We start from the raw sequence: 14,670 nt of genomic DNA on the forward strand, positions 1-14,670 counted from the left end.
AACTTTACATGTGTCCATCGGGGAAGGGGGTGGTGCATTTTCAGGTTAAGGACTATTGTGTTCAAAAGGAGCGTAAAATAGAGAATATAATGATACCTTTTTAATTTTCATAAAAAAAAAGTTTTTTCAGGTAAGCAAACATCAAAGTTGAAACTTAAACGAGCACCGGTTTTTTAAATTACTAAAAATTATAGTTTTTTTTCCAATTACTGGGGGGCTGCCTGCTAACTCTGCTAATTTATAGTAGCCTATTGATGAGTAGACGATTTATGAAATTTATTAATGGGGCTGGGAGGGAGAGTATAATTGTAAACGTCCAGTTAAGGGTGTTACACTCGGACCATAAGTATTGAAATGGTACCCTTTTTATACTCCCAAGCTTTTAGCTTTTAAATATTAAGCATCTCTACGATGTTCGGGTAGGCCGCTAGCCCTTAGTTTTCCACATGAGACATGGTACTAAGTCATTTTTAGTGCCCTGTTACACTTGAAGATGGTGAAGTTTACAAATAGAACTTAGATGTTTCTATTGTTTGGTAAATGACGACTTATACTTATTGACGACATGACTGCCTGTCCATGGATTATTCTTTATGGTTGATTGTGTATGGCTATGCTGTTTGACCTATGTGATTGTATGGATGAGTAGGATTAAGGCCTCATTCAAATACTGGTCTATATTAATCACTAATTTAGGAAAACAGTCTTCCTTTTCTCTCTCTTTTTTTTTTTTTTTTTTTTTTTATGTGTTTGTGCTGTCTCATTGGTGATTTCTCTTTTCATAATATGAGAATTAGATTTTAAATAAGCCATTAAACATCACTCTATGATGCTCTGGTAACCGGATAACCCTGGTAGAAGAAAAAAAGATAGCACATCAGTGCTATACAAGTAAAAAAGTGAATCCTTGTTGTTCAAGGTGGATAACTGTAATTATCCTACACAATGTTTTCGACCATCCTGATTCCAATGGTGCCACCTTTATTTCCATCCGACGTTTTTTTTCGAGGGGTTTCGGACTCTTTTTCGAAATCAATATACAAAAGATGGTAATTAACTTTTACTTTTGAGATTAACTGAAATAATGGTTACCATTCTTGAATCAGTCAAATGGCAATTTTTTCTCTTTAGTTATTTTTTTTTCAAAATGTGTTTCAGTTTTTGGTAACTATGCGCTGTGATTGGCTCTTCAATAGGTTGCACCTACTGCAGCTGCAACACTGATTATGGTTGTTTCGGGTTGAAAAGAAAACATATTAAGAAAACAATTCTTACTTCATAATATGCAGAAAAATTGCAGTTTTGAAAGCGCTGTCACTATATTTTACCCCAATCCCCGGTAAATATTTCGCAGTTTATATAATTGACTTACCAATAAGGTGAACATGCTGAGAACAAAGGTCAAAGTTTGACACCAATGTTTTTACCCTTTTTATACCCCATATTTTGGTCATTTTTAAGAGCTCAAAAAGCACTTAAATTTGAATTTGCGATAGAAGTAATTATTATATTCGTAAAGAACATACAAAAAGGCATCGAATGGTATGTTCACTTTATTGGTAAGTCAGTTATATGAGCTGCGAAACATTTACCCAATCCCCTTCCCTAATGAACAAATATATAGGCTAGTCCAAATTATATATTTCTCATGTGTTTTCAGTTTCTTGATTTCTTAAGCATCGATTCTTGTTGCCACAAAGATTGAAACAAGAGTGACGCATGGGAAATATATAACTTGGGCCATTTATTTGCAAATTGGAGGGGTAAAGTACAGTGGAAGCGCATTATAACTATAATTTCTGCATATTAAGAAGTAAAAATTGTTTTCTTAACATGTTTCCTTCTCAATAACCCCAATTCTTGACCTTTGCCGCGCTTCATTTTAGTTTCTAATATCTTTCTAGATGAATATCTGGGATTATCAGAAGTAGGGGGGGGCAGCATAGTCAGAAAAGCAACCTTGATATTTGGAAATAGCATAAAATAAATTTGTTTAGCATGTTTCCTTCAGAAGACGCCAGCTACTTTACATTAACCTCAAATATTCCCACTGTTACCAAAATAGATTTATAAATCTTTAAGACCTTATCAATCACGACTCGGGAAAAGTCTAAGCCTAAAAACACTTTTTGCTCTTTCATTGTCCCTAGTTTTAGCAATAAATCTAAGCCTTGATCGTGTTACTTCATTAGTTAACTAATAAGTAGATTTTGCCGGTTTTTTTTTAATTCTTAACTTTGAACGTTTTGTTTAACAAACGGATTCTTAGTTAATTGAAAAGTTGACTATGAAATTATTAGGCTATTAAGAATTTTTCGTTGTTAGATCTTTACCAAGAATTCCTGGCCGAAAACTCTAAATCGGCAGCTCATGCTAGCCTCTAAGGTAAAAGGCTTGGCTTTTGTAAAATATGATGATTCACTCAGGATTACACAGATTAAATAACGTGGCTGTTTATTAACAGCGCTCACTCAGGGGCTGTAATTTTAATGTGGAGTTTACTTTTTTTCTTGTAAAATGAAACAAGTTGTGGAAGATTTTCGCAAAAGGTTTGATTTCTTGTTAGCCAAGACGATTTTGGACATCTCCATTATTTTGACTGTTTCAGACCTCCCCTTCCTAAGCCTGATGGTCTGTTCCTAATTTCTTGTATGGCTTATGTTATTGCAACTTCGAATTTTCTGCCAAATTTTCCCTTCCATTTCCCAAAAGCCCAGTAAAGTTTCTTAGTTCACTTTTTTTTGCAAATAAAACCCTAAAGGTGAGGACAGTAGACTTGTTGGTTAAGTAAGTTCTGTTAAATTGAACGCAACTCTATTTTTTCAACGTTTCGCTTCAATCACACCAAGATTTTGAGAGGTCAATGACCTTTAGGGTAAAGGAGGAAAGGGTAGATAGGCCAGTAACAGTTTCATGCCTCATGAACTGAGGGGTGGGGCAAGACACACGAAAAATTACGAAAATTTTTTAGTCAATTAAGTACATTAATAGTAGTGCACAAATATTAAATAAAAGGAAATTGATGTGAGAAAAACTGGAGGGCAGCTCCCCCCCCCCCTACGTGGGCTTGGAACCGCCACTGGGATAGGGTACTTCAGGATACCTTGCCAGAGGATTTGGATCCACTTTCGAGATTTTCCTTCACCAAACTAACTTTTTAAAAGCCCCTCACCTTGAATTTTTTCAACCAAAAACAAATACATACACGAAAAACATCCTTGAAAGAATTCCTGCCTTTTCTCGCGGATTAATTTTTACATTCAGCTTTGCCTGATCCATTATTGATAGCAAATTAGCCAAGAACCACTTTTTCTAATAAGAGCCTTTACACTGAATTCACGTAAATTTGTCTCAACCATATAATGATGTCAGTCTTGCAGGAGCAGAGACTATACTGAAAAATCATTGTTCCCATGTGTTTGTTAGAATGGTTTATGTTCTGCGCAAGCGCGTCTTCAATTAAAGTAGTATTATGTAACGTTAAAAATATTTTATTATTATTTATCATGTAATAAAAACGGGATTTGATTCTTTTTCTTGGAAAAAAAATGATGAGAAAATAAATAGAACAAAGTTTTTTTTCAACTGGAAGTAAGGAGCAGCATTAAAACGTAAAACAAACAAAAATATTTTGGATATAAGGGAGTTCGTCTCCTCCACGCTAAAGTATTTTTTCGTGCTCTTTACGCTAAAGTATTTTTAGTAATTTCAACTATTTATTCTATGGCCTTTGTGATTCAGGGGTCATTCTTAAAGAATTGGGATGAAATTCAAGCTTTAGCGTAAAGAGCAAGGTATTTACGAGGGGGCGAACCCCCTCATATACGTAATGAAAATATACAAATACAGAAGTTAGTTACGTTAATTAATTTGTAAGTTACGTACATTTATTACTAATTAAAACGTTATCGGGATGAAACTCGGTGGGAAAAAAAGGCACAAGTCCTAGACAAATGATTGACATAACCGGGGTGAATCCGCTCTCTTTAGGGTAGTTGGGGGGGGGGGCTCAATTCTGAAAATTAGAAAAAAATGAGGTATTTTTAACTTACGAACGGGTGATCGGATTTCATTGAAATTTGATATTTAGAAGGATATCGTGTCTCAAAGCTCTTATTTTAAATCCTGACCGGATCTGGTGACACTGGGGGGAGTTTGGGGGACCTAAAATCATGGAAAACGCTTAGATTGGAAGGATTGGGATGAAACTTGGGGGGGGAATAAGCAGAAGTCTTAGATACTTAAGTTTCATAATTGGAACGGATCTGCTCTGTTTGGGGGGGGGGGGGGTAATTCTGAAAAATTAGAAAAAATGACATATTTTTAACTTACGAAGGAATGATTGGATCTTCATGAAACTCCATATTTAGAAGGACATCGTAACTCAGATCTCTTATTTTAAATCTCAACCGGATCCAGCGTCATTCGGGGGGCAGTGGGGAGGAACGGAAATCTTAGAAAATACTTAAAGCGGAGAGATCAGGATGAAACTGGATGGGAAGAATAAAAACTGTCTAAGATACGTGACTGACATAACCGGACCGGATCTGCTCTCTTTGGTTGAGTTGAGGGGGGGTAATTAGGAAAAATAAAGGTATTTGTAACTTACGAAAGGGTGACCAGATCCGATCTTAATAAAATTTGATATTTAGAAGGAGCTTGTGCTTTAAAGCTCTAATTTTAAATTCCGATCAGATCCAGTGATATTGGGGGGAGTTGGAGGGGGAAACCGGAATTCTTGGAAAACGTGAAAATTGGGGTATTTTTATCTGACGAATAGGTGATCGGATCTTAATGAAATTTGATATTTAGAAGGAATTCATGTCTCAGAGCTCTTATTTCAAATCCCGACCAGATCTGTTGACATTGGGGGGAGTTGGAGTGGAAAATCTTGGAAAACGCTTGGAGTGGAGGAATCGAGAAGAAGCTTGGTGGAAAGAATAAGCAAATGTCCTTGATACGTGATTGTCTTAACCGTACTGGATTCACTCTCTTTGGGGAGTTAGGGGAGGGGGTGCAGTGATTGGCGAATTTGGTGCTTCTGGACGTGCTAGGACGATGAAAATTGGTAGGCGTGTCAGGGTTCTGCACAAATTGACTTGATAAAGTCGTTTTCCCAGATTCAACCATCTGGGGGGATAAAGGGAGAGAAAACATTAGAAAAAATGAGGTATTTATAACTTACAAGTGGGTGATCGGACCTTAATGACTTTTGATATATAGACGGACATCGTGACTCAGAGCTCTTATTTTAAATCCTGACCGGCATTAAGCCTCTGATTTTCCTTTTAAATCATTCGATTGATTCTTAGAATTTTGTTAGAGCTCAGACTATATGAGCTCTTGGCTTTTAGCTCTTCTAGCCTCATCAAAGTTCCATATGAGCTCTTAGCTCTTGTTTTATTTAATTCCTGACCATTTTCAAATTAATGCATGTTTTAATTTTGGCTCACCGCTTATGAATGTTTAAAACGGAATTTGCATGTTAATATTTTTTTGGCTAAATGGCTTTCTCATAGTTTTGATCGGACGATTTTGAAAAAAAGGGTGGGGGAGGAAGCCTAGTTACCCACTGATTTTTGGTTACTTAAAAATTCAACTAGAACTTTTCATTTTTTTACGAACGTTTTTATTAGTAATAAATATACGTAACTTACGAATTATCTAACGTAACGAACTTTAATATTTGTATATTTTAATTACGTATATGAGGGGGTTCGCCCCCTCGTCAATACCTCACTCTTTACGCTAAAGCTTGAATTCCATCCCAATTCTTTAAGAATGACCCCTGAATCACAAAGGCCATAGAATAAATAGTTCAAATTACTAAAAATACTTTAGCGTAAAGAGCAAGATATTGTGGAAGAGACGAACCCCCTTATATGCAAAATACTTTTTGTTCGTTTTACATTTTAATGCTGCTCCTTACTTCCAGTTGAAATAAATTTTTATTTATTTATTTTCGCATTGTTTTTTTAATAATGTTAGAAAATTTTGCGCCCACTTCATGGAAATTTTCTTCCCTCGTGAAAATTTCCTCCATGGAAAGATCCTCCCACGTAGCCTAACCCCTCCTCCGAGCCACCCCACCCCAACGCGAATAAGTCCCCCTAAAAACGGCTGTACACTTAGCAATAACCATTACTATATGTAAATAATGATCAAAGTTTTTAACTTGCAGCCCCTCACTCGGGGACTGTGGGGGATTATGTCGTCCCCAAAGACATAGCTATTAGGTTTTTCGACTATGCTGGACAAAATGGCTATCTCAAAGTGTTGATCTGGTGACTTCGGGAAAAGAATGAGCGTGAGAGGGATTCTAGGACCACTGGTTTGATACGATCACCCCTAGGAAAAGAACAAAAACAAAAAAAAAAGAAAACAAATAAACCAGGGCTTCCACTATGTCGGATTTTCAGACCTCTTGTCAGACAAAAAAAAATGTGTCAGATGTCGGAATTTTATCGGATTTTTAGTATAAAATATATTTGTCGGATTTTTAATTGTTCTATTTTTTTTTTTTTTTACTGGAGAAGGATTTTCAAACTAGGGAAATGGGCGGACAGCTCTCTTAGTGATTAAATATATCTATATATATAAAAATAAGTTGTCTGTCTGTCTGTGGATGGATCAGGTGACGTCACCTGAAAAAACTGGATCAGGTGACGTCAAAACTGAAAAAACTAAAAAAAGGCAAAAACTACAAAAAAACTAAAAACTAATAAAAAAAATAAAAAAGCTAAAAAACTAAAAAAACTAAAAAAAGGCAAAAACTACAAAAAAAACTAAAACTAATAAAAAAAATAAAAAAGCTAAAAAACTAAAAAAACTAAAAAAACTAAAAAAAGGTAAAAAACTAAAAAAACTAAAAACTAAAAAACTAAAAAAAAAGGAAAAAACTGAAAAATAAGCTAAAATAAAGGTAAAAACCAATAAAAAACTAAAAAAAAACCGAAAAAACTAAAAAAAGGCAAAAACTACAAAAAAAACTAAAAACTAATAAAAAAAGTAAAAAAGCTAAAAAACTAAAAAAACTAAAAAAACTAAAAAAAGGTAAAAAACTAAACAAAATAAAAAATTAAAAAAAACTAAAAAAAAGGAAAAAACTGAAAAATAAGCTAAAATAAAGGTAAAAACCAATAAAAAACTAAAAAGAAAAAAAGGAAAAAACTAAAAAAAATTTTCATCTAAAAAACTAAAAAAAACTAAAAAAGGTAAAAACTAAAAGAACTAAAAAAGAAAAAAATAAATGACGAAACTCAAAGAGAAAGCGACCAGGACAAAAGGAATGTTCGATTAGCAATCAACAAAGCACCGGGACACAGGGAGTATAAATGACGACCAGGACATAAGTAAAAAAAAAAAACTATCTATATATATAAAAATAAGTTGTCTGTGGATCTGTGGATCGTGGATCAGGTGACGTCACCTGAAAAAACTGGATCAGGTGACGTCAAAACTGAAAAAACTAAAAAAAGGCAAAAACTACAAAAAAACTAAAAACTAATAAAAAAAATAAAAAAGCTAAAAAACTAAAAAAACTAAAAAAAGGCAAAAACTACAAAAAAAACTAAAAACTAATAAAAAAGCTAAAAAACTAAAAAAACTAAAAAAAAGGCAAAAACTACAAAAAAACTAAAAACTAATAAAAAAAATAAAAAAGCTAAAAAACTAAAAAAACTAAAAAAACTAAAAAAAGGTAAAAAACTAAAAAAACTAAAAACTAAAAAAAACTAAAAAAAAGGAAAAAACTGAAAAATAAGCTAAAATAAAGGTAAAAGCCAATAAAAAACTACAAAAAAAAAACTGAAAAAACTAAAAAAAGGCAAAAACTACAAAAAAACTAAAAACTAATAAAAAAAGTAAAAAAGCTAAAAAACTAAAAAAACTAAAAAAACTAAAAAAACTAAAAAAAGGTAAAAAACTAAAAAAAATAAAAAATAAAAAAAAACTAAAAAAAAAGGAAAAAACTGAAAAATAAGCTAACATAAAGGTAAAAACCAATAAAAAACTAAAAAGAAAAAAAGGAAAAAACTAAAAAAAATTTTCATCTAAAAAACTAAAAAAAACTAAAAAAGGTAAAAACTAAAAGAACTAAAAAAGAAAAAAAATAAATGACGACACTCAAAGAGAAAGCGACCAGGACAAAAGGAATGTTCGATTAGCAATCAACAAAGCACCGGGACACAGGGAGTATAAATGACGACCAGGACATAAGTAAAAAAAAAAATTAACAAAACTAAAAAGAAGGTAAAAACTACAAAAAAACTAAAAAGAAAAAAAAAACTAAAAACTAATAAAAAAACTAAAAAATCTAAAAATCTAAATAAACTAAAAAAGAAAAAAAAAGGAAAAAAATAAAGGAGAAAAACAAAACTAAAAAACGAATGTATATACAGACCGGTACACCGGGATACAAATGACGACCGGGACACAGGGAATATAAATGACGACCGGGACACAGGGACACAACTACAACGGGGACACCGGGAGAAACAGGGGGATATAAATGACGACCGGGACAAAAAAACTAAAAAGAAAAAAAAAACTAAAAACTAATAAAAAACTAAAAAATCTAAAAATCTAAATAAGCTAAAAAAGAAAAAAAAAGGAAAAAAATAAAGGAGAAAAACAAAACTAAAAAACGAATGTATATACAGACCGGGACACCGGGATACAAATGACGACCGGGACACAGGGAATATAAATGACGACCGGGACACAGGGACACAACTACAACGGGGACACCGGGGGAAACAGGGGGATGTAAATGACGACCGGGACACCGGGACAGGGAATGGTCGATTAGCAATCACCATCAACAAAGCTCAAGGGCAATCATTAGAATCATGAGGTATAGATCTGAATACAGATTGTTTTCCCATGGACCATTATATTTTGCATGTTCAAGAGTCGGTAAACCTGACAATCTATTTATATGCAAAGACAATGGGACAGCAAAGAATGTTGTATATTCGCAAGTTTTACGTAGTTAAAACCATATATCTATCTATCTATCTATCTATATAAAAATAAGTTGTCTGTCTGTCTGTGGATGTGTGGATCAGGTGACGTCATGTTTGTTCGCATATGACGTCTGAATTATTTCACACTAATACAAAAGAAGAAAAAAACTAAAAAAGGTAAAAACTACAAAAAAAACTAAAAAGAAAAAAAAACTAAAAAAGCTAAAAAACTAAAAAAAAACTAAAAAAAGGTAAAAATCTAATAACTAAAAAAAACTGAAAAAAATAAAAAAAAGGCAAAAACTACAAAAAAAATAAAAACTAATAAAAAAACTAAAAAAGCTAAAAAACTAAAAAAACTAAAAAAAACTAAAAAAAGGTAAAAAACTAAAAAAAACTAAAAACTAAAAAAGAAAAAAACTATAAAAAAGGAAAAAACTGAAAAATAAAAGAGAAAAAGAAAACTGAAAAAACTAAAAAAAGGCAAAAACTAAAAAAAAACTAAAAACTAATAAAAAAACTAAAAAAGCTAAAAAACTAAAAAAACTAAAAAAACTAAAAAAAGGTAAAAAAAAACTAAAAACTAAAAAAGAAAAAACTAAAAAAAAGGAAAAAACTGAAAAATAAGAGAAAAAGAAAACTAAAAAAATATTAATAAATATAAAAAATATAAATATAAATATAATATAAATTAGCAATCAACAAAGCACCGAGACACAAATGACGACCGGGACACAGGGAGTATAAATGACGACCAGGACATAAGTAAAAAAAAAACTAAAAAAACTAAAAAAATGGTAAAAACTACAAAAAAAACTAAAAACTAATAAAAAAACTAAAAAATCTAAAAATCTAAATAAACTAAAAAAGAAAAAAAGAAAAAAGGAAAAAAATAAAGGAGAAAAACAAAACTAAAAAACGAATGTATATACAGACCGGGACACCGGGATACAAATGACGACCGGGACACAGGGAATATAAATGACGACCGGGACACAGGGACACAACTACAATGGGGACGCCGGGGGGGACAGGGGGATATAAATGACGACCGGGACACCGGGACACAAGGAATATAAATGACGCCCGGGACACTCAAAGAGAAATCACAGACTGGAACACCGGGACATAAATGACGACCGGGACACAGGGAATATAAATGACGACCGGGACACAGGGACATAACTACAAAGGGGACGCCGGGGTGCACAGGGGGATACATAAATGACGATGGCGACTCAGGGAATGGTCGATTAGCAATCACCATCAACAAAGCTCAAGGGCAATCATTAGAATCATGAGGTATAGATCTGAATACGGATTGTTTTCCCATGGACCATTATATGTTGCATGTTCAAGAGTCAGTAAACCTGACAATCTATTTATATGCACAGACAATGGGACAGCAAAGAATGTTGTATATTCGCAAGTTTTACGTAGTTAAAAACATATATATATATATATATATATATATATATATATATATATATATATATATATATATATATATATATATATATATATATATATATATATATATATATATATATATATATCTATATTCACAGGTGGGACATAGGGACACAACTACAATGGCGCGTAACTAATATGGCGCGTAACGACTTACGCGCACGGGGGGGGGCGCGAAGCGCCCCCACCAACTAGGTGTTGGGGTGGCGCGAAGCGCCACCCCAACAGCTAGTATATATATATATATATATATATATATATATATATATATATATATATGATTCTTTGCGGGCACGCGTAATACTATATTTGGGTGTGATAACTCGGTTGGTAGCAGAATCAAAGACAAATCCCATCTGTGATATATTTCAAGTGCAGCGGTCATTCAATTCATTAAGTTGCTTCTTAAGCTTGCAAACAATTGTCAAAGCAATTCGAAGATCTGTGTCGCAGAGTATACAATCACTTTAGCATAAGCGTCAAATCCGAATTGTAACAGGAGTTTACAGACACCCCAGTCCTGAACATGCTTGCTCCAGGTCAGACATATTGGCTGTCTCTTTGGACCTGCGTTGTGCGACTATTGCATAATTGGGATGCGCTTAGTAGCTATTTTCAGGAAGTAGCAGCTGATGATCTAACTCATGCGAATGACAGGGCATCGCAAGCCTTAAAAAATCCTCTGCTTCAGATTCAACTTGAGTTATACCTCTATGTGCTGGAGTTTTTTTCCAGATTTTAATCTTCTTTCTCCATGTGAAAAACCGATGTTTTACAAAATAAAATTAGAGGTGGAACTTCTGAGATATCTGACCATGAATTTCATGAAGACTAGCTACATTAGGTCAACCTCGCCTTTGAATCTCAACCCTGACAAAGTAAGTGAATACCTTCCAGCTGAATATGTGTTCTTGGGGATGGCAGCTCATGAGTTTCTTCAAACCATGCTGTAAAATCTGAGTACAAAAGCAGATCAAAGTGAAGTGAAAGTCATCTGTGAATGTGCTCGTAAGTTATATGTAGAGGCCGTGAAGCAAATCAAGCAGCGATTCTCGTTGAGGACGAACTGTTTACGTTGTGTGAGATCCTTAACAGTACAAAAGCTTTGGATATAGGGGCAATTCGTCTTCTGCACAAGATTCGACAGAGATATGGTGCACTGTCGAGGGATGGATGAAAGATATTAGAGGAATGGCGGAGTTTACTGCTTTTTAAAAGATTTAAGGCTCCCCCCTCAGTTCCCCCCAGTGTCACCGGAACCCACCGGGATTTAAAATAAGAACTCTGAGACAAGATATCCTTCCAAACTTCAAATTTCATTAAGATCCGATCACTCCTTCGTAAGTTAGAAAAACCTCTTTTTTTCTTATTTTTCAGAATTAACCCCCCCCCTCCCCAAACAGAGCAGATCCGTTTTGGTTATGTCAATAACGTATCTAAGACTTAGGGCAATATATTCTTATTATGTATATGAGGGGGTTTGCCCCCTCGTCAATACTTTGCTCTTTACACTAAAGCTTAAATTTTGTCCCAATTGTTCAAGAATAACCCCTAAATCACAAAGGCCGTAGAATAAACTGTTGAAATTACTAAAAGTACTTTAGCGTAAAGAGCAAGGTATATAGAAAGAAATTAACCCCTCATATGCGTAATAATCTCTTTTTGTTTTAAATTTTAAAGCTGTTTCTTACTTTCAGTTGAAAAACTTTCATATTTATGTTTTCATTGTGTTTCTAAAATAATAATAGATTTGTTCAATTGGCATTAGTTATTTTGATATTGCTATTGCTTTGCTTTTAGAACCGACTGATGTCATTACAAATCAGCCAGGAATTCTACCACTGCCAGGAATTTCACCAGAGCCAGTGCATTATACAGGTAAATAATTCAATTATATGTTTTTACTCTCTTCTAGGCTAGGTATATAGAATGAGAATATGTAGTAGGTATAGGCATATATATATATATATATATATATATATATATATATATATATATATATATATATATATATATATCTATATATATAAAAATAAGTTGTCTGTCTGTGTGTCTGTCTGTGGATCAGGTAACGTCATGTTTCTGTGTTGACTGACGTCATGAAATTAGTTGTCGTCATTTTTGCTTTGACGGTGACGTCATTCAAGATATCTAAGACATATGTTCACGTAGAAATCTATTAATGCTTAAGTTTACAATGACTGATGAACTTACCATGGCAAAAGCCGATGAAGATGCTCAAAGAGTCTATGCCAAAAAACTTGCTGCTGATAGAGAAAGTCAGAAAAGAAAGCGTGCCGAGGAACTACCAGAGCAACGCGAAAGCAGACTTACTGCTAAAAGAGAAAGTGAAAAAAGAAGACGTGCCGAGGAATCAAAAGAACAGCAAGGAAACAGGCTTGAGGCTGATAGAGAAAGAAAGAACAGAAAGCGTGCCGAGGAACTACCAGAGCAACGTGGAAGCAGACTTGCTGCTAAAAGAGAAAGTGAAAAAAGAAGGCGTGCAGAGGAATTACAAGAACGCATTCAGGTACAACCCAGTCGATGATTATAGCTTGAGTAGATGTGTTCAAATCGGGACAATGTCTAAAATTTGTCCCTATTGCAAGGCCTTGAAACTCAATGGTGAAACAATGGGAATGTGTTGCGACTCAGGAAAAGTTAAACTTCCTCTATTGGCTGCACCACCAGAGCCATTGAAGACTTTCCTTACTGGAACTACGAACTACAGAATCTAAGCGTTTTTTGTCAAAAATCAGAAAATACAACTCATGTTTCCAAATGACGTCGTTTGGAGCCCAAATCGAAAATCCAGATCAATTTATGTCTACTTTCAAAGTAAAAGGGCAAATTTATCATAGAGCAGGGTCCCTTCTACCATTCTCAGGCGAGAATCATAAATTTTTACAATTGTACTTCATCAGTGATAGAAATTCTGAATTGAATGCACGTTGCGAAATTTCTCCCAACGTTGAAAGGACAATCGTTTCCCAATTGCAACATCTTTTCCACGAAAATAATAATTTAGTGCGTCTGTTCAAAACAGCCATCGATTTGATGCCTACTGATACGCATAAAATTGTTATTTCCGCTGACAAAACGCCTCCTGGCCAACATGTGCGTAGATACAATGCTCCAACTATCGACGAAGTGGCAATCGTTATGGTCGGTGATCAGTTTTTACCTCGAGATATTATTCTTCATAAGCGAAACGCTCAGTTGTTAAGAATTGCTGAAACTCATCGATGCTACGATGCCCTACAATATCCTATCATTTTTTGGGATGGAGCCGACGGCTATCACTTTAATATTAAATTGATGAATCCAGCCACTAACAAAGAAATGAATAAGAAATGCAGTGCAATGCATTATTATTCCTATAGACTAATGATTCGGCAGGATGAAGAAAAATATATTTTAAAATGCCGTGAATTGTTTCACTAATTCGTCGTTGATATGTGTGCTAAAATTGAATCAGAACGTTTACTATATATCTGCCTGAATCAGACCAAGCTCCGTTCTGAACAATACATTCATTTGCGAGATGCAGTTATAAATGACGGTAATACCACAAACGTTGGAAGATTAACAATTTTACCTTCGTCATATGCTGGCAGTCCCAGTCATATGCATGAATATGCTCAAGATGCTATTGCCTATGTTCGTCTCTATGGTCGTCCAGATTTATTTATTACATTCACATGTAATCAATCTTGGGACGAGATACTACAGCTTTTACTTCAAGGACAATCGGCGGTTCATAGGCATGACATTACGGCCCGTGTCTTCCGGCAAAAGTTGAAATCACTGATAAAGTACATTGTAAAACTTGAAGTGTTTGGGTCAGTGCGATGCTGGATGTACTCAGTAGAATGGCAAAAACGAGGTTTGCCACACGCACATATACTAATCTGGCTACATAAAAAAATTACTTCGAACGAAATTGATGATGTGATTTCCGCTGAAATACCTGATAAAAATGTCGATAAGGGGTTACATGATATTATTGTAAAAAATATGATACATGGACCTTGCGGTGCACTGAACGAAAATTCACCATGCATGGCCAAAGGAAGGTGCACAAAGCAATATACTCGACTTTTAGTATCAAACACAATTACTGGCAATGATGGTTACACACAATATAGAAGAAGATCTACTGAAGATGGCGGTAAAACAGCAATAATAAAGAAGCGTAACGGTACCACCATCGAAGTAGATAACCAGTGGGTTG

At 34.2% G+C, this 14,670-nt stretch overlaps 1 protein-coding gene and 1 long non-coding RNA gene across 2 annotated transcripts in view; one reads left to right on the plus strand and one right to left on the minus strand.

Moving 5' to 3' along the window:
• Positions 1 to 3,409, minus strand: part of LOC136043969 (ATP-binding cassette sub-family C member 4-like) — a 164,559-nt gene extending 161,150 nt beyond the window's left edge. Inside the window, exon 1 of the mRNA XM_065729052.1 lies at positions 3,206 to 3,409. Coding sequence (XP_065585124.1) covers positions 3,206 to 3,279 — 74 coding nt within the window. The 5' untranslated portion in view covers positions 3,280 to 3,409. The remainder of the gene's footprint in view (positions 1 to 3,205) is intronic.
• The window catches only part of LOC136043971 (uncharacterized), a 37,754-nt gene extending 25,439 nt beyond the window's left edge, over positions 1 to 12,315 (plus strand). The window contains exon 3 of the long non-coding RNA XR_010621765.1: positions 12,237 to 12,315. This is a non-coding gene — a long non-coding RNA (uncharacterized LOC136043971). The remainder of the gene's footprint in view (positions 1 to 12,236) is intronic.
• Positions 12,316 to 14,670: the final 2,355 nt, after the last annotated feature.

This window comes from Artemia franciscana, chromosome 2 (genome assembly GCF_032884065.1).
Source record: "Artemia franciscana chromosome 2, ASM3288406v1, whole genome shotgun sequence".
NCBI classification, from domain to species: Eukaryota; Metazoa; Arthropoda; class Branchiopoda; order Anostraca; family Artemiidae; genus Artemia; species Artemia franciscana.